Here is a 26151-nt window from a genome sequence, read left to right as displayed (position 1 = left end):
ATTAATCCATCCACTTCGGGGACTCTGAAAAAACTCGGTGCAGCGTGCAATGGTTTTCACTTGGCATAATTTAATACTATAGTATGCAAAAGGAGAGTCTAAGATGCTTAGATCCTGCCACTTTGTCACCATAATCTTAAAAAGAGCGCCTGAGGGACCGGGGGGGAATCTTCTACTGAGTGGTCAGATTACTTCACAAATGCAGAGCTAGCAGGAAACGTAAAGCAGTGCAGAGCTTGTAAAAAATAAATTGCATGTATTGAAAATCTGTACTTGCAAGAAAAGCACTACTTCTAGCAGAGATGAAGAGGAAAATTCTAGTTCTAAATGTTCTTTTTCATTTTCCTAACAACCCTAGTGAAGAAGTAATAAGCACATTGCTGTATAATTTAGAATTTTATATAGTCATGTTGCTTGGACAGCATGTGAATGATCATGCGTCTTTGTACAAGTTCCAACCCATTTTTTATTTTACTAATATGCAGAAAATTAAATCTAGAATTTTGTTTTTCAAGACATTATATAGAGCCACCACTGGACCACAACCTCACAAATCAAAATAGGTGGATGCATATTTCCGAACCAGATCAAGCGGTTGTTGAGTTGAACCAACTTAGCTTTTAATTTTTATTAGTTGGTTACTTTTTATCTCACCTTATTTATATATCTAGTTCATAAATTCCTGGCAGATGGCAGATCATAAATGAAAGTTGTTTTTTTTTTTTTTTTTACCAAGCAGTGGATAACAGACCACCATCTGGTCTACCTTAGAGCTACCATAACTTTACAAACACACTCCATATGGGACAGACATGCAAATCCCCCAACTGTCTCTGATTTAGAGGACGCGCGGCTCCCCTACAGCCACTCTGTTCCTATTATTTCAATAATTGCCAACCCACTTTTGGATGTATATATATAACTCTGTAAAATGTGTTATTTTGAAAAGGAACTCCTGGAAAAAAAATCATTTGTCGGCTTCACGGATCTTTTTTTGTGTATTCATATTTCTTACCTGTACTCTGCTTGCTCCATCACTGGCATCCTAAAGCAGTGTTTTTCAACCATTTTTGAGCCACGGCACATTTTTTACATTAAAAAAATCCTGCGGCACACCACAAATCAAAAGTGTTACAAAATTACACTTTGTAGCTAATTCTCGCCTCTAAAAATAAACAAGGCGCTTGAGCTACCTACTGCCACCCACTGACATGGAAGAGTATTACATTACTCTGCCAGTCACTACAGCACAGGCACTCGACAATGGTAATTGGATAATTTCCCACGGTACACCTGAAGATCTCTCACGGCACACTAGTGTGCCACGGAACAGTGGTTGAAAATCACTGTCCTAAAGTAAAACTTAAGTCCCACTTTGACAAATTCATGATTAGACAGTTCGTTATAGCAGAAAAGAACAGGTGATGTCCCTTTTGCACTAATTTGTCTTACTTGATCGCATCAAAAAAATTGAGCAGCTCAGCAGTGGTTCCCAGGAAAGCCTGGTGATTCCAAATTTGGTACGTCATGCCGGCACGGCCATTCCAGATGGCCAAAGATTGCAAGGAGGAAAAAGAAAGAAAGGAAGATGGCGGTGCCTTGCAATGGAACAGGGGTAGGTGAGTAGCGCATGTTCCCCTTTAACCTGATCCTCTTCCGAGTACAGATGCTTGGCCAATTAATTGCAAATTCCTGCACACACACATCAGGGAGTTCATTAAATCCTGGCAATCTGCTATAACAAGATCATAGATTGAGCTGCACATGCACAGCTTAGGCTCTGGTAGAATATCCTCCTGGTCCATGTATTTATTATTTCTCCACTATTGCATTGTTTTGGTCAATGTCAGATTAATAGATCTCGTAGTGTACATTCAAGAGCAGGTAAGTTTGTCTTATTGCAAGAGTCAGAAAAGTCATAGCCTATACCTTCTGCAATAAGGAACCTACTTACTCACATTGTTTTCATTGTAATGTTTAGTTAATTTTAAGGTATTTATTGTACAGTGCGGTGTAATATGTTGATGCTATATAAATACTGTTAACCTCCTGGGCGGTTCATATCTGTCCAGGTTTTTTATATCTAAAAGAGGTACATTGTTTTTCATGAAAATGTATTTTACAGTATAATATAATAGTATGTGTATATTAAAGTTTGAAACACAAAACCATGTCAAAATGATAAATTAAATAAATAAAAAACAATACATTTAATAATAAACTTTGACATGATTTTGTGTTTCAAACTTTATTATACTCATACTATTATATTATACTGTAAAAGAAGTTTTCATGAAAGACAATGTACTGCTTTTAGACATATAAATTCAGTGTATTGCATTCAATATAGTTATTTTGTATTGAATGCAATACAAAAGCGCCAACGTCACCGGGAACTCCTGGGGAATGTCAGCGCACTGGGGGACAGAATGAGGAAGAGGATGCGGCCCCAGGATGGCAAGACACTGGAAGACAACGGAGGATGCCGATGGGACCAGGTAGGTGTTTGTTTTTTTACTTTTTTACCTACCCCGAGTGTGACTCAGAGTTACCACTCGGGAGGGTAATGAAATGAATAATAATATTATTAAAAAAGCATTTTGTCATTTTTGGTGCAATATCCTTAAAGAAGTATTAGTGTATACTAATATATTGGGGCTGATTTAATAAAGTTCTCGAAAGCTGGAGAGGATACACTTTCATCAGTGAAACTGGGTGATCCAGCAAACCTGAAATGGATCTGATTCAGGATTCAAAACATTTTCTAGCAAATAGCAAATTAATTTAAAAAAAGTCCATTCCAGGTTTTCTGTCCATTGTGCATATAACAGGCACTGTTTAAGTTTCTACCAGTTTATGCTAACTGTTATCTTGTATCTTTGATACTGCCCCCCCCCCCTCTCCTTCCTTCAATGCACCTTCTTTTGCTATTACTTGCCAGAATACTAAACCACAGACAGAGCAATTCCTTATGGGTGGAAAACTAAGGAATTGCTTCCTCCTGTCTTCAACAAACTTATTGTTGCAGTCTTTTTCTTTTGGACAGACCTATGCCTTGACTGTGGATCAAGAACTGCGATTTAGTGACAACATATATATATATATCCTTCTAAAATACATAGGGTCATTTACGACCCGTTGTCATTTTTTTAAACAAATATAAATTTGTTTATTGCATCAAGGTTTTTTTTTGCTTTGTCAGGATCCTCTATGTAAACAAAATTAAACGAAAATAATCAATTTCACTAAATTATAAAATGCTGTGGTGAAAAATATGTCCTTTGTGTTGTTTATGGTCAGTTTTGACCCGGTAATAATATAATATTATAATATAATATAAGATTATATAACAATAATTAGTGCCAAAACTGAAATCATACACACACTAAAATCCGACTGTCAGCTGTCAGTCATGGAACATCACACTAAAAGCCAGCCCTCTCCTCTCCTTCCATTATTCAGGGCTTGTCTCTCAGGCTTCTTATCTGTAGCTAAAAAGGCATTCCAGACATAGAAGACACTATTCAGTTATTCTTGTTACTTGCAAAGCACACATCTCCTATTTGCAGATTGCAAAAATGCATTGAAAATATATAAAAAGTGAAATTATGGATTGTATCTTGGATGAAAATAGGACAGAGGATGCAGACCAGCATAGCGAGATGGATGAACAGGTTTCTGAGACCAAAGGAAAAGTAGAGTATCAACCAGAATTCACAGACATATTCAGTGAGTCTGATGAGGAGGCCACCACTGCTGAAGCTGCTTCCATTCCTGCTGAAAAATTCAAATTCAAGAGTAGTAACATCTGTTGGAGTTCAGTACCTCCTGATGTACATGGCAGACGAGCTACTGAAAATGTCATCAAAATGACCCCTGGGTTCACAAGGTTTGTTTTGACTAGAAAAGGTGACATCAAGACATGTTTTGAATTGTTCATGCCATTATCACTAAAGAAAGTCTTAATTTCTTTGACAAACCTTGAAGGAAAAAAAAAGTCCATGGGGACATGTGGAATGAAATTGATGAGGAATGCCTGGATGCTTAAGTTGGTGTTCTTCTTGCTGGAGTGTACAGATCCTGTATTGAGGCCACTCATAGTCACACTGGGACGCGACATTAGGCAGAACAGTTTTTCGGTCAACAATGTCACTTCTGACCTTTCGAATGATATCAAGAGACCTCAGATTTGAAAACAGAGATACTAGAGCAAAAGCTGACAAGCTTTGCTTCCATCAGGGATGTCTGGGAGAGATGGGTGCAGCTATTTCCACTGATGTTTCACCCTGGGCCTCAGGTGACAGTAGATGAACATTTTGTCCCTTTCCGTGGAAAATGCCCCTTCCGGCAATACATGCCCAGTAATCCAGGCAAATACGGAATAAAAATCTGGAATGTAATGCAAAAACAAGCTATCCATGGAATCTACAGATTTACACTGGCATACCTGCAAGTGGCATTCCAGAGAAAAAACAAGGAAAACATGTAATCCTCGATGATCACTGGATTGGTCACAATATCACGTGTGACAATTATTTACCCAGTTATAACCTTGGACAAGAACTTAGGAGGAAACTTATCATGGTAGGCACAATAAGAAAAAATAAACCTGAGCTGCCAACCAAAATTTTGCAGGTGAAGGGCAGGGCTCCACTTTCTTCAAAATTTACATTTGCAGACACCACCACTATTGTTTCATATTGTCCAAAAAGAAAGCAGAGTGTGATACTTATATCCACTTTTCACAAAGATCCAGCTGACACATCTTAGATGTGTCTGCGTTCAATGCATTTGTGTTGTGCACTCACATCCACCTGGGGTGGAACTCAACCAAAAATAACAAGCGGAGAATGTTTCTTGAGGATCTATGAAATTCCCTTGTCAAGACGCACATTGAGCAGAGAAAACAGGTTCCCCAAGACCCAGTCGCTGCAGCCTTTGTCACAAGGCTGCAGAGCTCACCAAGCACTCTGTCCACTTCATCAACAACACAAAGAGCATGAGCGCCAGCATCCTCAGCCAGCCCTGCCTCAGCATCAACCAGCACAGCTCCATTGAACCCACCTGATTCTAAAAGAAAGAGGTGTCGGGTCTGCCCTAGCAATAAGGACAGGAGACAAACACATTGTGCTTCTACTGCAAAAAATATTTATGCAACACACTTTTTGCCACTCGTGCATCTAAACACACACAGACATGCATGTTCTTGCACAAAGAATTTCTATTGGTTTGATTTGCTTGATTGGTTGTTGTTTGTTTAACCTTGCAAATCTACATTTTGTATTATTACTTGTTCTGTTTTTCTTTTTTTAAGGAAAAAATACTTTTTATTTGCTTTTTGTTGAAGTAAATATATATGGGTCAAAATTGACCTGGAACACCTTAGATGTTACTATAGTTAATAATATTAACATACAAAACAAATATTTAGGAGATGTCTTTTAATACCCCTTAGTAATAGTCTGGTAACATAACAACGTTTTATTTACTAATATATTTTTTTTGAGGTTTATTTTACCATTTCTTTTTATTAAAAATGAGAGGTATGCTATCAAAGAAAGGGCAAGGGACCACACCAAAAATATTAAAACCAATCTTTTCATGAATAAGGAAGCCTAACAAGGTATCCAAGAGGTAAGAAACAAATTGGATGAAAAATAATTGTTTTGAAGGTATTTTGTGGCTGATTTAAGACATGGGTCAAAATGGACTAGTTAACATCATGGATAGTAACAGTAAGCTAAGTATGTGCATATACATATATATATATATACTGTATATACAATATATTTATGTTGCTGGCTTTTGATGTGACATGTTAGGAGTTTAATCAGGCACACTTGTATAATTTCCGGTCCACTTTTAGAAAAGTCATCAGTGCTAACCACTATTTAGAACACTAAGTAATTACAATCTCACAGTCACTTGCAATGATGCTGACTACTACAAAGTGCAACTAAAATGGCACAAGTTTCATAATTTTTTTCTAAACACTGCTCTATTGTTCTTTTCATGTAATCATGGTAATAATAAAAAGATTTAAATTCTTCATCAAATCTTAAAACATTAGTGTAGAGCAGAGCTACAATAAACAGAAACAAGAACATGAATAGTATATAAAAAGTTAAAATATTAAAGTGAACTTTTGACACAATATTTATATTCATTGCAATCAACCTACTTTCTCTGAGCCCAGGTCCTCCCAAACCCATCCCAGCCTTTGATTGGACAGTAAAATAGAAGCAGCTCATTTATAACCTCTCTCTCTGTGTCACACTGCTTTTTATTTATTATCAAATCCTTTTAAGCACAAAAACGGATTGAATTTTTGTCCTGCTTCTATCTATCACACTCTAGCTCTGCTATAATAGGACTGCAAAAAAAGCTGATTACCAGTTCAAATTTGCTTACACTGCTTGCATACAAAAAACGCTTTCAATTATGAATTAATGAATAAAGAACCCATTTTTATCTGCTTCTTCCTAAAACAGCTTGGAATTCTGGCATAAATGTGAGCTTCCGAGGCCACTGCATACATTTGCAGGCACCAAACTAAATTTTAATATATAAATTTAATTATATCCATGACATTGATTTTGTACGGCACTGCATAAAATGTTGGCGCTATATAAAATACTGTGTAATAATTATATATATATATATATATATATATACACACACCAGTTGATTTTAAATAAATCTAATTCCTTTGATGAGAATTTGAAGACCACATTCCTGACCACCCAAAAATGTAGCTTAGGGTCCACTAGTCTAAACCATATATAGTAAATTAATTAATTGGAAGAGTGCATATCACCATCTGGTGGTTAAAGAGAGCACTGCGGCAGCTACAGCCCCAGTAAGAAAAGTATAACTTTGTAGGAGCTTCTAAATTTCTTAGCAAGTTTTTTGGATTTTAAAAATTGTCCCAGTTTATAAAAATACACAAATTTCAATGCTCACTTCAATGATTTTTTTTTTTTTTTATTGGAGCTGAGTAGTCCTTAAAATATCATTTCCTTAGGGTACAATGTAAGTGAATAAAGATCAAGGGGATATCAAGGATATATTTTATCTTATCGGGCCAAAATGAATGTTGATAAAGGCTGACAGACAATGATAAAAATGGACACAGGCTGAACAATGACAGCTGGAGACTATAATAAACCTTGTCAGTAATGCTGGCCATGCATGTGTCAATTCTGCATTCTTGTTATAAGATTTGATGTAAAATTTTATTTGCATGTGATATTTTTTTCTATACAATAGTCACATATTTTTGGTTATTGTACATCTGATTTAATAATAATGAAGTCTTTTTTATGAGGCTGTAGAATATTAAGCTGAGTATTAAAATAAGTGCTGTGTTGAATAAGCAAACTGTTTTGAAAATGTTTTTTAAAGTTTCCAAATGCTTGCATTTCGTTTATTTTACATAGACTATCACTATATTTATTTATTTTTTTAATGTAAAAAAAGTTTTTTAAACAATGAAATTGATCAATATGTGGAGGCAATATAGGAAAGGTAGATTTTTGAAAGGAAAGGTGGCTAAAGATTTTTGGCCATATTTTTTTTCAGACATGGCTGCCAGGTGCTCTTTAACCCTTTCTGCACAATATTTGCATCACTTACTGTATATCATACACTTTTTGGAGCCTAGTTCAGATTTTCATTAACTTTACAAAATTGTGAATTTTGGAAATTAGCACATTTTTCAAATGTTTGCTAAATTATTTAAAATATTATTTTAAGAACATTGCTTTGCTGGATTATTTTACAGTGATGAGCATTATTTGTTGCTTCGATTAGGCAATACAACAAGCATCTTGTGAAAAGTAGTCACCATATTAAAACAGTCTTTCTAAAAAATGTTACCCCTGAGAAACCTTTGAAGTTATGTCCAGGGACGCCCTGGTAAAAAAACTATTTACTGGTGTTAGTGAAAAAAAGCCTCTTCTGTTGGTGGCTATTGGAAAGAATGTCCACCTGTCCACTAAAAACATGCAGCTTGATATATATATTGGTGTAGGCTCCAGAGCTATACAGACATCATCTAACGGTAGGTCAGTTAGCCACAGTTCAAGGAACCCTTAGCAACCTTTTAAGGAGTATTGGGGTTTCACAGAACCCTGGTTCCCTGGTTGAGAATCTTTGTAATTCTAAATATCAGAGATCAATTTGCAGCTGATTGGACTATAGTGGTAAACAACCAAAATATCCCATAGCACTATCAGTAGACAAATTTCTGAAAACCGCTCATTAAAAAAGTCTATTTTTTAAGTGAGTCTGTGTGTTCCATTTATACTACTAATGCAAACTATGCATTTAGCCGGAAGGTCTTTTGCTGCTAATGTATATTTATATAGAATAAAGCTGAAACATGAAAGGGATAATGATTTTTTTGCTTTTACGTTATATGGAGATAAATTTCATCTAACAAAAATGCTAATGCAAAAATGCTATTTTTTTTCTTTTAAGCTACAAAAACATTCACTGTGGGCAATTTGATTTTTAGATTGCTTTGTTGTTTTACTCCAAATGTTTATTTGTTTGATGATCTTGGAAAAAAGCATGAAACTTGAATGAGGGGTTTTTATTTGAGCATTACCAAAGAAGCAGATCACACCACCCAGTCTTTTAAAATGCACATAAAGATTTGTATGGAGGATAGGAAATCACATTTACTATACAGTTCTGCATAGAAGCACTTTGCAAAATTAAAAATGAGATCTTCAACGGTCATGGGTCAAGCTTGTATTTTGCACTTTGAGCACTTTCATATACATCATTGTCTCTTGCATGACCCTAACATTTCAATACAGATCACCTAAACTTAGCAATGTCAATTAAAAAAAAAAATGGACCAAACTATGGGGAATCAATTTATATATGGCCAGATTGTATCTACTGCAGACTATCACTTTGGTTATCATTATAGTCATCATTATAAGTTACTATAATTGCTCCCCAAACAATGTCAATAATCTTTTCAAGCATTTAGTTGCAACAAAAGGAGGAGCATACATAAGGAAGTTTAACCATTAATATATGGCCCTCATTGAGTTCAAATTTCTGAACTGGCTCAGGGTCACAGGAATAAACGTTGAAGGCTGTGAAAAAACACCACTTTTTCCTGTCTGCTGTAAACCATACATTTTGATGAAAATGTATAATTAGGTATGTAATATTGTTAAAAAAGCAAGCAATTATTTTCTAGTTGTGGATTCGGTATTGTAGGGTAATATTACCTTCCAGAATTTTTTAATTGTCTTTCTCCCCCACGGTAAATTTACCCTATTTATTTTTTCGACCATCATCACTGCACTAGCATAGGAGACATATACCAATATAAAAAAATAAAGCTAAGCAGAGAAAACATAAATAGTTCTACTTTAATTTCAACCATACATGCTGTGTATGCCTGGGAAAGAACAGAATAGTTTATCATACCATGTAATTTCACCCACCCACCACCAGAGGGAGATTGGCAGTGAAATGGTTAATCTGTTATACCGCTATTCACCATTGGAGGGAGATTTTTTTCTGGAGCCTAGCTCACTGCACACAGGTGTCAGGAGTTATGTGTTAATTGTAAGGCTGCAGCTTTCTACACTTCTGGAGGATGATCTGTTGTTTGTTTCTGATCTGACATGAGCCTGTATGACCCTCACCTCATATTTGTGCCTTTGCCTCTCGTCTTCATTGGATCTGCCTGAACTACCGTTCCCTTGCCTCTGCTTGCCACACTGACATTGTCTTTTGTCTCACCCACTATTTTAAACTTGATCTGTCTACTATCCTTCATCGCTAACCCTGTTTGGGTGTAAATTTGTGTGATAGCAATCTGCTATCAGCCTGCAGAGCAACATCCTCACCACTAGAGGCTCTGGAGAAGACCAGGCTGATACTTAGACTTTAACAAGAAGACATAGAGTGTGCATCTTCCCCCTTCCTGTAAAATGCACTTGCCTTCCCTCAATATTGGGTCCCTAAATTTGAGGGACAGATCTTCTTTACACATTGGGTCCCCAAAAAAGATATGGGAGTTTGTTGTGAGAGACTCATGGTGAAGTCTGAAAGCTCCTTAGAATCCCATGAGCCTAATTTTTAAAGCTCTCCAAAACTGGAGAAGATAGAATAACCTGGAATATCCAGCAAACCTCAAATGGATGTGGCCCAGGACTGAAAACATTTGCTAACTAAGCACAAATATTTTTTTCAGGAAATCCATTCCAGGTTTACTGGATCACCAAGGTTTTCCCATGATAATCTATCTTCTCCAGCTTTTGGAGAGCTTTAATAAATTAGGCCCATTGTCCCCAAATTGTCAGCTATGTCTTCCAGAAATATAAAACCAAATCAATCATGTCTATCAAGGTTTACCCTTCACAACCATGTCACTAATTGATAGATGTTCTGCTATAATAGCATCACTAACTAAATTGATTAGTCTTTGCAATATCACCTGGGAACAATTTCTTGGCTTTCCTGTTGAAATTTAATTTCATATTTTGAATTTCCTAATGCTTTCTATCTCCAGCAATGGTGAATCTTCCCAGACAAAGGCAGAATTAAATATTTTAAAAGGTTTTGCAACTTTCATCTAAATCAGGAAAAATTTTAACTGAATGTTTTCTTAATTGTATAGAGCAGGGAAGGGTTAAACCCCTATTGGGTAACTTCTTGCTTTCTGCACGCTAGTAGAAAGATGAGCAATGAGAAGAAATCCTTTTTAAGAAAGGGAAATTTTCCTCCAGGCTATTGCATCAATATTGGTTTTCCCAAACGTTCTGTTTTACTAATGATTACCGGGACCAATAAAAAGGTATATCTCACTAGTGGTTGCAAATGTAATTTTGTCCAACTTTATCCAACGTTTGCCCTTGCATACACTTTAAACTAATAATGGTAGACAAGGGTAACATATACACTTTAAAGTCCTACTAAGTTGGCACAGTTTTAATGAATTTTTGTTTTCTCTTTGTTTAGGTTTTAACACCTTTTATTTTTACCTTTATTTGCATCACATAGGGCAAACATTTACTAAAACCTCTTATAAAGTATCATTGCAGCCAAAATGTTGTCTTCTTTTATACAAGACCGTTTGGTAAGATAATATTGAGACCTGAAAAGTTATTATTGTAAAAAATTCAGCTGTTTTTATTTCCATCCAGCAAAGGCAAGCACTTTAGAAGATGTTGTCAGGGGAATTTAGGTGCTGTATCATTAGCTTTTAAATCATGTGCTTCAGTTGCACCCTTATTGGTAACTAATAGTATGATTTACTAAATATAAGACATACTGGCATACTGAGTTCATTTCATGAAATAGGGGTTATTTCACTTAACAAAGTTAAGCAAGGTTATGCAAGGTTTATTTTACCAACGGCTTAGAGATTATTTGGTAAAATTTCATTTTGCAAATACCCAATGGCCCCATACCAAAATCAAAGAATATGGCTTCTCCAGGGTGCCAAGGAAGTCTATGCCCATGACTTCTTATACCCTGCAAAAGAGAACACTTCAGGAACACCATTCCTTACATAAGAGGCAGTGATGCACATTTAAGATCTTGATTGGGACTTTAGACAAGACTTTTTCCATGTGAAATCCAGTATTCAGGAAGGCGAGTTTACAAAGGTCAACAATTATAAACTAATTTAATAAACTAATTTCTATGCTATTCTAAAATTCAAAAATCATATCTTGCATACTGCATAACTTAGTAATATAGTAACTCTTTTAGATTGTCTACACATCATGGCCCCAATACTGCAATTCCCAATGTAGACTTCACTGACAGACCCTTGTAACAAACCCTCAGTGCAGACCTCAGTACAGACCTGAGTCATTGGCAGATGTAGCCATCAGTGGGTCCCTTGTGGCTAAGAAGGGTATGGAGTCCTCATGCAGTGCACAATTTGCACCAAGAATTTTGTATAGCAGTTTCAGCAGACATTACAATTTAAACTGATTGAGTAGAAGATCGTGTGGATTTATGTAATTATAGATAGCTGCTAAAACATTTATTTTATAAATAAACTATAGATAGCTTGAGAAAGAAAAATATGGGAACCAATAGCAAATTTTTGTATGGCTTAACCTCCCTGGCGGTCTGATTATAACAGTAATTTTTAATGTCAAACTGGTACATTCTGTTTATATCTCCCGCCAGGTTATGTCCCCAGCCCCATGCTAACTCGACCTTTTGATTAAGCAGGGGATGCAAGGCCAGGGGACACAAATTCCGGGCAGGCATTGCCAGGGTACGCCGTGGGCTCATGGGGACCAGGTAAGCTCTTTACAATGTCACCCCAAGTGTGGCACAGGTTATGGCTTTAGGTACTGAAAAATAACCCCAAGCCACACTCGGGAATACCGCCAGGGAGGTAAAATTTATTTTTTACAATAAATAACTTTTTCTACTTGGTATAGGGAATTTTATTATCCTTTGAAACAACTGACAACCCAGGTGTAGGGGCCCCAATAAAGATGGTTCCACATAGTTCAAACCTAGATGACTGATGTGGGTTACGGAACATTTACTTTTTAAAATTCCTTTGTTGACTAAAACTGAGAGTGTTTGATTAATGAAAAAAATCAGATGAAACTACAATTTCCAGAGTAACTATGTTCTAGAACCAAGATATATGGTTCATACAGTGTCATTTGTGGACATGAGGATTGAGAAACAGAACACATCATTATTCTTTTTTTTTATCACAGGTACACTTATTCTTTAAACATTTTTACAACTTTATCCTCACAGAACACCTATTTTATTACTATGCAAATTCTCAGAAAAAAAAGCATCATTATGTGGATTGTGTGACATGTGGAAAAGAAAAGTGTTAGATAGAAGTCTCTCGGTCTTCTCGGTGTAAGGTTATGCAATAATGTTACTTTAACTGAGAATTAGGAGTTATTATGTGTTGTTTTTTTACAATGCAAAGCTACCAAATCTGCCTTACTTAATGCCATGTATAATTTAATAAATAAAATTATGCCTTTATTTTGCACAGGTTACAACAAGCAGTCTAAGAGAGGATTTCAAATCTTTTGTTCTCTACTCATTGAATTACATGACAACCTCGTATAAAATGTATATAGGAAACAAGATTCTAAACTTTAAAGTAGTAAATTGAATTAAATGGACCCAAAGCCATTACCGTTTTCCTTTAGGGACAAATATGTTTAAAGCTAAAATGTATTCTGCTTTTATTGTGCCTTTCATGGTCCCTACTTATTAGCATGCTATTTTCAAAACTATTAAAATACCCTTCTGTTCTAACTAAAACGGATTTCTGTTTTTGTTACATGCCATACTTTATATACAGTGACATGATCAATAGGTCTTTTTGTTTTTTTATGCAGTGTAGACAGATCATGGATAATTGAAGAAGCCAGGAGGGTGCTGTATATAGCTTTCTGAAAATAGGAAGTTGCTGTAACACCCAAATGCAATGTTACACCCCCCCCCCCCCCCAACTAAACTTCAGTAAATGAAAAGGGTAGGCCAGGTACAGAAGGGAAGGGGAGTTAAAACGACTATGAAGGCAAGAAATTTCAGTATAGGAGAGGAGCCTGCATAACTGTACAAGACAGACGCTAAGACTAGAATTTTGTTTAAAGTACTGCATCTTGCTTGTATGCTTACCTTTGGAGTAAATTGCCAATATATTTTACTATTTGAAGTCTTCAAGTTCTGTAATAATTTTTATAGCCTGTGATTATATAGATGTGTGTAACAGTTAATGTTGACTAGTCTGCAATGCAAAAAATACTCTATATACTTTATTGACTTTATAGCTTCATCAAAGCTTAACTTTCCACTGTACTTCTCAAACCTATTCTTTATAGCCCTCTTGAACTAATCTACACCAATCCTTCCACCCCATCTTTTTACATATCTTAATAGCCTAGCAATGGTCTTCTCCAATGTTTTAGCCTCTCCATCCACATCGCATACAGTGATCCCTAGTAGATTTTTAGATGGGGCAACTCTTTGCATCTCCAGTAACTAGGGTCTTACTGTGCAGATATGGACAGTGCTGAAAACAAAGTTATCGGGTGACATGGTAAACAACTCCTGTGCTACTAAAATCAGTTAAAAACTGGAAGTGTGTGTTAAAGAGGTAGGCAGTTACAAATGGTTGTAGTGTGAATGATATTTGGAGGAGTTGGAGATGGAGATGTAGATTATAAGTTTTAATGAAGTTTTCTTTGTGTTTGTATATTGCTTTTTACTGTATATATTTGAGTGTAAACCAATCTGAAAAAAGGAAGGAAGTTCTTTTTACTAGGGCTTTTTATTCAGGTAACCTACTTTGATTTAAGTGTAACCCTACAACACAAAACATGGCCATTGATCCTAAAATTCAATATGGTATTCAATACAAAAAAAAAAATGTGAATACATGTATCCATGGTGTGTTGGTTTTAAACATCTATTTAAAAGGTAAAAAATACTCACAAAAGTCACAAAGGTAAAAAGTCACATGGACTCTGTATGTGCATTAATGTCTGTATACATATTTTTCCCCTGCTCCTAAATGATTTTTTGAGCATGGTTGACGGCCACTAATAGATGGCTTTGTGTCCTTGTGTAACATGTGTAACAAGTCTATTATGAGTTTGTTACACACTTTAGGACACAGTGCCATCTATTGATGTGACCCAAGTATAAACCAAAATTCTAAAAGCATTTTAAGGGCAAAAAAAATCTTGAATTATACACAAATATATACAACATAAATATCTATTTACACACTACTAATGTACATTTTCCTGATCTTTATTACTTTGCAGGTACAGCACAGCACCGTTGACTGTCTTCTCCCTGCCTCCTAGAATGAGTAATTGCAGCAGTCGTGCACTGACCCTACTCAGTAGCGTCTTTGGAGCGTGTGGTCTCCTTCTTGTTGGTATAGCCGTTAGCACTGATTACTGGCTGTACATGGAAGAAGGAATCGTTCTACCTCAGAATCAAACTACTGAAGTTAAGATGGCATTACATGCAGGACTCTGGAGGGTGTGTTTTGTAGCTGGTAAGTCTGTCATTGTTACAGTGATTCACAATGAAGTGCTGCCTGTATAATTATATGTTTCTGTTAATGGGACTTATGCTTGGGGTCCAGCATGGAGAGCTGTGGATGGGAATATAGGCTTCAAGGCCCGATTTTGGTAGCCTTCAGTTGTTCATCTACATTCACTGTGTAATATTCTCACCACTTTATAAAGATAAAAAGTAATAATAATTCTTCAAAAATGATGTACTGTTATTAAAAAGCAGTGCTTTATCATAGGCAAGGGAATTGTCTACAGGCAAGAGGAATGTCATTGTAATTTGGAGGTTACTAAAGTCTCCTTTTAATAAAGTTTTAATATCTGGTCAGGACTAGAAGGCATGACTCTTGGATAAAGGTTTCATCAAGCTTAAATGTCTTTGGATGGAAGTGCTGCAATAGGCATCGTTTGCCCTTGTTGAAAAGCAGGCATCATCAGGTGATTGTTGGACCTAAAATGCATTGGCTTGCTTTTTTAAAAGTTTATGATTCATTAAATTGTTTTGACTAATTGGTATCTTGCATATATCCTGGGTTTCACTCAAAACATTTTCCAGAGACCTCTTTGCATTCAAGAGTAATTGCACCTCACACCATAGAACCAGTCTTTGGCAAGTACTAGTTGCCTCCACTATATGGCATTTTGGAGTCACTTCCATTTTTCCCTATGTAGTTTGGACATTTTGCTTGGATGCTACATGCCCAGATCTTTGGCAATGTGATATTCTATGGTGCAGTATTGTGCAAATTTGTAATGCAACAACTCTCAATTGGTTACTAAAGCCACATGTGCCTAATGGCATGCACATTTATTTTTTATCCAAACAGCAGCAGGTTGTGGCCGTTTTCCTAAACAATGACAATATCAGGAAAAAGAATATAATAATTCTGGAGAATACTTTGGAGCTGCCTAGTTCTGAACCAAGCTGGGCAGCCAAGTCTAAAGCTACCCTGTTCTTCCCTCTGTTTTATTTCACTGCAGTAAAATAAATTTGCAGAAGCTGTACCAAGACAAAATCACAACTTTTCTTTACAGCAGCCTGGTTATAATAATTTTTACTTGTAACAATACCCTCAAGCGATGGCACAATATATATTTTTCAAATATATTTCTTAGTCCTAGCTGCACACAAAAATACAATATGTTTATCTCCAAGATATTACAAGCTACCTAAAATATGCATTCTGTGTTTGCCTTAACGGAATTGTATGAAAAGTTGCTTCTCTCATATTCCCATAATGATGACTGTTACATGAATCAGGATAACGCATAATTTACATTAATTTACTTATTTTGTGAAAAAAAGCTGTGTGCAACACCCAATTTGCTCACTAGCATGTCAAAGAAGAAAGGCTTAACTTTTGGCTTTGCTCTAATTGGCCATGCTCTAATTGTTACACAGCTTTTATATTGCAGTTAGCTTTGTCTTCTATCTTTGAAGGGCTCGATTCTTTGATGCTTGCTGCTCAATTATATATTTCTTTTTTCAAGAAGCAAATCTCAGTAATCATCATGGATTTATACACTGCTTATAAATATTGGTGTTAGTAATGGGGTTTTATTTAGAGAAAAATTGTAAGTGCAAGCTACATTATTTAAAAGCATCACATATAAAATATCTCAGTTCTTTCAAGTTTGGAAATGTTTATGCATTAGCTATGAATGTTATTAAAAGCATTTTCTAAATTCTGATCTCCAGGTGCCTGAGTATATCCTCATATAACTTCTAGAGCCACTCAAAGCTCATTAATTCAATCAAACATAAATACCAATTTCTGTGCTATTTACAAATATACTGTTTTAGTAAAATTTAAAGAAAGACTGAAAGTCTGTTCTTTCAGTAAGAGCTGGTCTAACATTCAATCAAAAAAACATCCTACTTAAATCAGAACAAAACTGGAAAAAACTCACTCCCCTTTACCTTTGCAGATCTGTAGATCCTGAAAGTTTGGATCGGGTCCCACTTCGTCCTTGTATGCTCCTTTAGAGGAAGCGCTGGGCACCCCCATCTCCTTTACCTTTCTTTTTCCTGCGTCACCCGATCTTGCACTGCCCAGGCATGAGATTGGGTGACATAGACAAGTGAAAAGAAGAATGCTGATCTCCCTGTGCATGCATGAGATCGGCATTTTATTTAGCTCAGAAGCCTCCTGGGATCTATGACAGATGTATCATAAGTGGTTCTGCGCTCCCATTCACAGGGGAGGGGCTTTACCCTTTTTTAAAAAGGTTTCAAACCCCTCCCCCCAAAAAAAGGTAATTTTTATATTTTATAAAAGGATTGTCTACCCTTTTATGTTAAATGAATATTTTAGTTTATGTCCACTTTAAATTAAAGGAATAAACTGTGTAAATAGTAATAGCTGCCATTAAAGTTGTGATAATCAAGCGGAGTGTGTGGATGGGGAACTTGCCAGACAGCAGGGCTTAATGGTCAGTGCCCATGCCCAAGAACACCAATCCCACCCAATGTACCTTAATAAATTTATACCAGTGTATTATTATTAACATGCTGAATTGTATGTCCTCTAGCTAGCAAGGGTGCAACTCTATGGGGTTCTATTTCTGGTAGAGAAATAATTGCTGCCATTGGAATACATGGGCCTGTAGGATTCCACACCAGAGAATATTTTAGTGAACATCAGATTCACTGCTTTCTAAACAGACCCCTATAAGTGTGAGTGGTTCCCTCACTTGGATGACTCTACCATAGGAGATGGGCTGCTTTTAAAAGAATTACTCGTCTAACATTGTTTTACTATGCTAATCTATTGAAATGTAATAAATATTTAGTTTTCTATGGTTATTTTTCACCACATGTGTTTGCATCAGAAAGTTTAAATTATCTGATCTGTGATTCGAGCTATTTACCCTCATATATTTGTTCGTCCACGGTATAGCAGGAAGTAATTACTAGAGTAATATACTTCCATATTTTTCTAATGTTTCCAGGATGAGAATTTAGCTTTTCACTGTTTACTTGTCATAAATATGTAATTTCAATATGCTCTGAAGCACAAATTACTATCAATGAATAAAGACCATCACAAACAGAATGTGTGCATAAATCATTTGTAATGTCAGTAAATGTTTGTATATTGTCTATACATAAGTTATTTATGGGTTGTTTACTGTATGGGGGTTTATTATAGCTCATCTCCACCCAAAGCTTTTTATTTTGTTATTGATTAGACAAGCAAAGGTTAAACCTCAGATGGGTCTTCCCTGCCATTGGTGTCCTTTTATAAAGATTTCCCACCATTTTACTGGGTAATGTCTGTAATATTGCACAAACCAAAAGGTTTTTAGTATCTGATGGATGTTAGAACTTCTGATAATGGTATTAATTGCTGTTGGTGTCTTCCCTTTCCAATGACAACCCCACTGTCAATCTCTAATATGGGTGTCACTGATACAGAAACACATGGTAAATCTGCCCAATTGGGTCAAAGACAAATGTGTAATTTACCACCATTACTACCTAGAGATGGGTTGGCACTCCTGCCTTCCATAGCCACGTCTGCAGCTTCCTGGCTGCAAGATTTATAGAAAGTCATAAGGCTTTTTAAATAAACATTAAATGGATCAAGGCATCCCTTTGCTATTAAATTGCATTTGTAAATGTGTTTATATAGTCTCCTGGTGCGTGTATGTGATCTGTGGACTCCAGCATTTCTGTCTCTTTGAATGGGTCAAGGAAAGACAACTGGATATAGGCTATAGGTATACACATAAAAGGACTAAGGATATCCTGAAGGGTCAGATTGTGGTGTTATGTAAATGCTTTAAAAAGATTGCACTGTAGTTTGTTGGTATTAATTGGTATTAGCCCAACATACTAGCAGCTAGTGAACTCTGCATTGCAGTATATTGTAGTAAATTGCTAGGGTATAGGGGGACAAATAGAGAGACAAATTTATATTTCAGTTATAAATGGATGCCGATGGATTGAATCACCCACTGACTTCTTATTATAAAAGTTCAAAAATAGGTGAGACCCTTCCTGATTCTGGCAGTGAACAGTGGACAGTTGGTGCTGGCATCCTTCCCTCTGGACTGGTCAAATGTTTCTTAGGTGCCATCTGCAGTAAGTGAGGCTCATCTTTAAACAGTGTGTATGTGACATCAAAAGGCATTAGAAATCTATTGTTTTTAATGAGGTTAAGAGTTTAGGTGTTTGTCCGAAATATATTAACTACCTACCTGTCCTAAATATATAATACCTACTAGCATGTTGTTTGATAAATCAACATGCATTATGGTACTGTTCCCCATTCGTCTTTACCCTTGGAATGTGTACAACCCAAAAAAGCACATTTAACTATTTTTTGGCCATTGCACAGCAACACAATACATGTGTATGTACTTTGGTGGGTTGGGTGGCCATCATAATACTTCAATTTCTATTGAAAAGTGGCCAAAATATTCTGGACACCCACATTTTTTTATGGAGCTGGAGAAGAGTCAGCGGGAAGCTTTGTAAGGGTTGGGGGGGTCGCTGTTGGAGGTTGGGGGCACTGTAAGCAGTTAGGGGGCATTGCAAAATTTGGGGGGTGTTGAAGAGTGAGCGATTAAGGGCTTTTTGAGGGCTCAGAGGGCACTTGCTGTACTTTTCAAAAATGCAGTTTTTTCCTTACTACCCATGCTTGACTCTAGAATAGGAAATGGTACAAGCAGGGCAAAAAGACACAACCAGTAAAACTTTACAACATTTAATAACATATGGCTTGTATCAATGATGTTACACCTTTCACCCTACGATATACTTTTCAGCAAAGTGGAATGTTGGGTAAAAATGATAAAATACATAAAGCCCCCATACAGGTAAAGACAGTCTGTATATGTTATGTGATCATAAAAATATAACAAAAGCAGTGAAATGTAAAAGTCATGTCAAAAATAAATAATAGTCTAAAAGTCAAAAATAAATAAAAATAAAAGTCAAAAATAAATGCTTGCTAAAGCTATAGCTTTATCTACAGGACTTAAAGTCAATTCCAGTTTAAAATTCATATTCCTTAAAATAAGGTTGCCAGTGCACTGAATACTGATGTGTTGAAAGGAACTTATAGAAAAGGTTAGTAAAGGTATTTAGAAAAGAAAAATGTGAATGTTCATGTAACTTTTATGGGAAGAAGACAGTAATGCAATGTTGAAAGAAAAAGTCAGCATAACTTCATCTAAAATAGGAGTGCATTACAAAGCATATTGTTTTGTTGGCCAAGGAGAGAGCACCGCTAGAGGTAAAAGCAGCTGTGACTTGCCTATGATTAGAAAGGGTTGTGATCCTTAAAGGGAATGACACTTTGGCAAGTAATAAGCTATATAATGTGATAACATGGGGTGGTTGTCTATGACATTTCAAATAGGTTTACTGCACTTGAAGTGATGCATCAATTTCATGTGACACCTTTTAGCTTAAGTGGATTATTTTGTTGTATGGTGGAACAGCAGCACCATCAGTGAGCACTGCGACAGACTACAAAATAATGTAACGTCTTTTTAGATGTGACAGGCTGCTCATTTGCCAGAATTTTTATTTGTCTGGTAGACTTCTAGTATAAAAGATTGAAAGTAATTTGAGGCCAGAATTAAAAATCTGCAAGACGGATCACGCAGAGTAAAGAAGAGCCGTGCTCCAGAACACCGACATTTGGAGAAGAGAGAAAGGAAGCCTTAAGTTCTCAGAGAAAAGTAGCTAATAACCTAAGCTCACTCCATTTTGACAATAAATTTCATGACTTACCTACTGACAACTATACAAATCAACAAGGCTCTACTAAACATGTATATTTTATATTACCTACATTCAACCTGCAACACTTAAAAAGTACCTGTGACTATATTTTAAGCTCCACTTAGCTGAAAGCACCCCAACCCATGGATAAAAAAAATTAAATACAGAAATAATAAAACATGAAAAAAAAACATAATAGCCAACTTCTCCAGTATCCAATGTTCCCAATTTTATAGTGTTTTTTTTTTAATTTCACAATTTTCTTGCAAATATTTTAAAAATGGGTGCTTCCATAAAAGCAGACCTTGTGTTTTAGTGCAAGTCCCACTTTAAAGATTATCAGTCACTTGTACAATGATCATGAGTTCTGTGGAACCCTAGGGTTCCTCCAGAGGTTGCTAGGGCTTCATTAAACCATTATCAAATTTAAACCTTTTAGGTCAATTACCATTGGTACCAATTATTTTTTGGGCAGCAATGTAAGAGGCATTCTTTCTACTGACCAACATACTAATTTACTGTGAGCTGTAGATATAGTAATTATAGCAGGGGTTCCGTAAAATCATGGGTTCCCCCATAATAAAAAGGTTGAGAAAGGCTGCCATATGGTGTTAGTCATGCATTTATTTCAGATGAGCACTTATGGCAGATAAAATATTTGTTTTACTGTTAATAATTTTAGAGGCATTTTATGCTTTTTTACTTATATGAATAAAGTTTAATTAGAACTGTGATTTTTAAAGATCATTGCATATTTACTTAAGGTCAATGTTTGCTATGAGGAACATTTGTTCACCCATATAAGGGTTGGAATATTTTTTGCCACAACTTTATTATAACATTTTGTTTACACACAGCAATAGGAAAGAATTACAACTAAATAACTCCCTTTACAGGGTCTCCCGATATCTATTCTATAACCACCAATGTCACAAACCATACAAGCTTGGTGGGTACTCCCATATATCATATATTTTTCACTTAGCCCCCTCCTTAGGGGCTGGACCTTCCAATAATCCCATGACCATCAAAGTACCAGTTGTATCCATTTTTTTTAGTACTCAAACAAGTTTTAAAGTATTAGAATTTTACCATCTTGGTTTTCTCTGGCACTGTGAAGGCCACCAATAGAATTTGGTGGTTGATACCACAAAGCTGAATACACCATCAATACTGATACCATCAATACACAAGTCTCCTCTAGTCTCACCCAGTAGTAGTTTAAACATTTTTTGTTAGTACCACCACCACCATGTACCTGTGAATAAAAAGAGTGGGAGCCTTAAGAATGTTATAACCTAAATAAACTGTGATGACATTGTACTAATTGATTAAACTACATCGGGACAGCCAACCAACCTAACTTGCAGCCCAATGGGACATTGACTCATCATGGAGCAAAGGTCTGACCTGGTAATTGTTTAAAATAAGTTGTGCCAGTCCCCAGTGGGAACATATATGTGACCCCACTGGAAGCCTTTATTCAGTTACATACATGGTGCACCTGCCAGAAGACAATAATCACATTTTCAGAACTAGTGTTTGTGTTCGAATTTGGGTTGTCCTTATATTCGACCTGAATTCGGGTAGACCCGACCCGAAAAAAAAATGAGATTCGACGGTAAAAATTCGGATGTAAAAAAAGGAATAAAATGTGTTAAAAAATTAAAATTTATGTTAAATTAATTTATTGAGTGTTTGTGTTTATTTAACTAATTTTTTTTACAGGTTATCCTACAATGACATGATATCTCTTAAGCTACGTACACACTTCCAATTATTATCGTTGGAAAACGAACGACGAACGTTCATGCACGATATATACGACCGATCGTATAGCACCGATCCTGCACATAGAGTTAACGACACGATCGTTCGTAGATATTGTACACACAATAGATACGATCGTTTGAGTTTACGAACGATTTTTTGCCCAATCGATCGTTCGTCGTTCGATTGGAACGATAAAAATTGGAAGTGTGTACGCACCTTTACTCAGTAACACATTTTCCACAATAGTAATATTATGATACATCTGTTACATTGTTCTTTTATCCAGTGTGAGAAAAATGTAACAATTGTATAATATTACTGTGCGTGTTACAGAGTAAGAAATCATTGTCTGCAATCATTGAGAAGAGTGTGCGATCCCCAGGGCACTACAGGTTAATTAACCTGTAGTGCCCCGGGGATGGTAGTGGAACTTCAGAGTTTATCTGCAGTTCAGTTCCCACGGTCACATGACTGTGGGAACTTTGCGGTCACAGCTGTGACTGCAGGTGATCCCTGGGGCACTAGAGGTTGAATGGGGACAAGTTTCCCCATTCATCACATCTAGTGCCCTGTGTTCTGGGAAAGAGAAACTCTATCCAAGACCACATACTACTAGCAACAGCAATCAGGATTGCTGTTGCAGTCCAGTAGTATGTGTTCTTGGACTCCCTGTGTTCTTGGATAGAAAAACTCTATCCAAGAACACATACAACTAGTAAAGGGCTGCATGAGCAATCTGATTGCTCTTGCAGTCCTTAATAGTTCCTAAAAATAACCTGAATTCTCCCACCATTGACTTCAGTGGTGTTCAAATTTGGCATTTGATCACCCGAACAATATCTCACTATTGGATCGAATAGCTGTCGAATCGAATAGTGAGATTTTCGACCAACACTATTCAGGACCTCTCAGGTTCACTGGGGAGAATGTAAGGGTGGATTCTCTACAGGTATTGTTTGCTACCTCATTCTTAGATTTATACAACCATTTTACAGATTCTATACAACTTTTTATTTAAAATCTATTTAATTGAATAATAGTGTTCATTTATTTGTCTTTTTCGATCTATCCATCTACTATCTATCTTCAAATGTTGTTGCATTACCAAAAAACTTGACATAAGTGTACTCCTCTCAGATCACCTGATAATGAATAAACCTGCAATATTACAGAATGCAGAATCAGCTTTGTTTTCAAATTTATGTTTAGAAATGCTTTCACCCCCTGTTCATTCTCTGTGGAGTGGATAAAATGTCTGCTACAGATTTTCACATCTTTATACACCTAATAATAGCATACTTTGTCATCATTGTTGATGTGTAAAGTAAAATGCAAGGTTAGCAAAGTGATTTTATAGATTTTCTATAGAGTAATTACACATTTTTACATCAGTTTTCTTTGGAATGCAGAGTATTTATCAAGAAGTGAGAGAATGCCACAATCAAAAGTCTACATTTCTAGCTGTAAATAATATAAATAATATACATAAGCACTCTCTATTGGCAGATCATGCCACAACACTTTTTAATAATAGTAGACCAAAAATGAAAGTATGTTTGTTCTCTTTGGATGATTTCCTAAAAGAAAGAAATCTGCCATACCAAGTAATACTTACTGAAGAGAGTTCGCAGAGCAGGGCCACTAAGTTATTCAGATACATTAACTTTGAAAAAAAAGACCTCAAAATAGTAATATATTTAGAAAAGGCAATTATTTGAATACTATTGAATATTTGAATACTTTAATGATTACAAGTAATCGTGGTTCAAATTATTTATTTGTAAAAACAAGAGGGTTACATTTTGTTCTGGAGGACAAGTGGTTTAACTTCTAGATACAGAGAGGCTGAGCTATAGAAATTTGGAGCTTGTTCTAGTCAACCTTGTGTTTCCAAACACACAGAATATAGGGCACTATTAATATATAGGGTAAATTAGTAATTTATGGAGTATATAATAGCTTTTAAAACAGAACTAGACCCATGTCTCTCATGTCATCTCTTTTCCCTATTGGAAGAGGAAGTCAGTACCGACAGTTGTTTTGTGGGTTCAGGTTTTTGGCCATCTTGATTGGCCAAATGGAATGACGGGAGTTTATTAATTCCCTTTACCGGGTTATTCTCAGTTATTCTGGAATCAAATAATTAAAAGAAAATGGTGAACAGGCAAGGTAGGTTTGTTTTATTGTAAAAGAGATACACCGAATCTCCTATGTAATAATGAGCTGTTGGCTCACAATTGTTTTTTGTTGTTGGTCATTTTTAAATTATTCTTCTAATGTGATTGCATGAATAAAGTATGTTATATTTATAATATATAGTAACACTGTTATGTACTAATATCACAGATGCCACTAAATACCATTGGGCATAGGTTAACCCGGTTTTGGTTGTGATTTTTAATTTCTTCTTTTTTTTTTTTTATTTAGTTCTAAGAATCGGGGGTGCATTTTTACCCGACTATGTACTGTTACTATGTTTATAGTGATATTTGTTTCCTGACTAACTACCTTCTTTAAATATCCTTTGTAATCTTATTCAAAAACTTCACAATTCTGGTTGTAATACTGTAGCTCCATTAGGCTTTTTTGACATTTTTCACATGTAACATTTACTGCTTTACTATAATTTTCCAGGTTTCACAGGTTCAGTTTTTACATTTACATTGCCCACTTTGTTTAAATGTATTTATTCTGCAGTCATCAAGAGTCCATATGTGTCTGTAGTCAGTAAACACTCATTTTTGGACAGATAAAAAACAGCATGCTAGATATACTTTACAATTTTGACAGTTGAACAATGAATAATTTCCATAACTTAATATAAGGCTGTCAAAGGATGGCTAAGGATGTCAAAACAGATATGTGGACTCATTTTCCACTTTCCTGGTTTAATTCAGTGGGATATTGCTTTCTCATTAGTAAAGGAGATTTTGAAGTGTTCTAGACCAGCAAAAGAGAGATTCTATAGAGGTAAGTAGACACTGCTGGAATTTTGACCCAGAGCCATCATAAAGCTTTCCTCTAAAGAGCTGATTATGTATTCATGTACTGTGTGAGATCATGGTATGTTCTTTAAATGAGAACTCTGTTTTACTTTGTATCCCCCAGGCTGTAACACTCTGATCAGTTGATCAAGCTGTATTTACTTTGTTACTCTTTGTGCATACAGGATAGCTAGAGGTCTTACTTTTATAATATACTTTAGTGTCAATGTAACATGGCCAAGAATCTACATTGATCAGCATGGACTGGTTATAAATATTCCATTTACTGAAAAACTATATTGAAAAGATTATTTTAGGAACAACAGTATAGGGAAAGTGAGGTATCCCCTTCTGAATTTTTTGCACTACATTTTGTAGACTGTTTATATGAACTTTCTGTGGATATGTATAGGCTCTAACCTTGGCTGAACATTTTCGGCTCGATGGATATGGGAGAATGTACTGTCAGGGCTGAATGTAGTACAAAGTGAGCAATGAGAAGCTTCATAGGGAGCAAATAAGTTTTACTGCAGTCTAATAAGCTTGCTAATAAAAAGTAGGGGACACAGCGAGGAGCTAATCAGTCTGC

General features: G+C 35.9%; 1 protein-coding gene across 1 annotated transcript in view; it reads left to right on the top strand.

Moving 5' to 3' along the window:
- CACNG7 (calcium voltage-gated channel auxiliary subunit gamma 7) overlaps positions 1–26151 on the top strand; it is a 64822-nt gene that overhangs the window by 21882 nt on the left and 16789 nt on the right. The window contains exon 2 of the mRNA XM_072426448.1: positions 14811–15049. Within this exon, the coding sequence (XP_072282549.1) occupies positions 14854–15049 (196 nt within the window). The 5' untranslated portion in view covers positions 14811–14853. The remainder of the gene's footprint in view (positions 1–14810; positions 15050–26151) is intronic.

Source organism: Pyxicephalus adspersus, chromosome 11 (assembly GCF_032062135.1).
Source record: "Pyxicephalus adspersus chromosome 11, UCB_Pads_2.0, whole genome shotgun sequence".
NCBI classification, from domain to species: domain Eukaryota; kingdom Metazoa; phylum Chordata; class Amphibia; order Anura; family Pyxicephalidae; genus Pyxicephalus; species Pyxicephalus adspersus.
The sequence above is the reverse complement of the archived record's forward strand: the minus strand, read 5'-3'. Positions and strand labels throughout refer to the sequence as shown.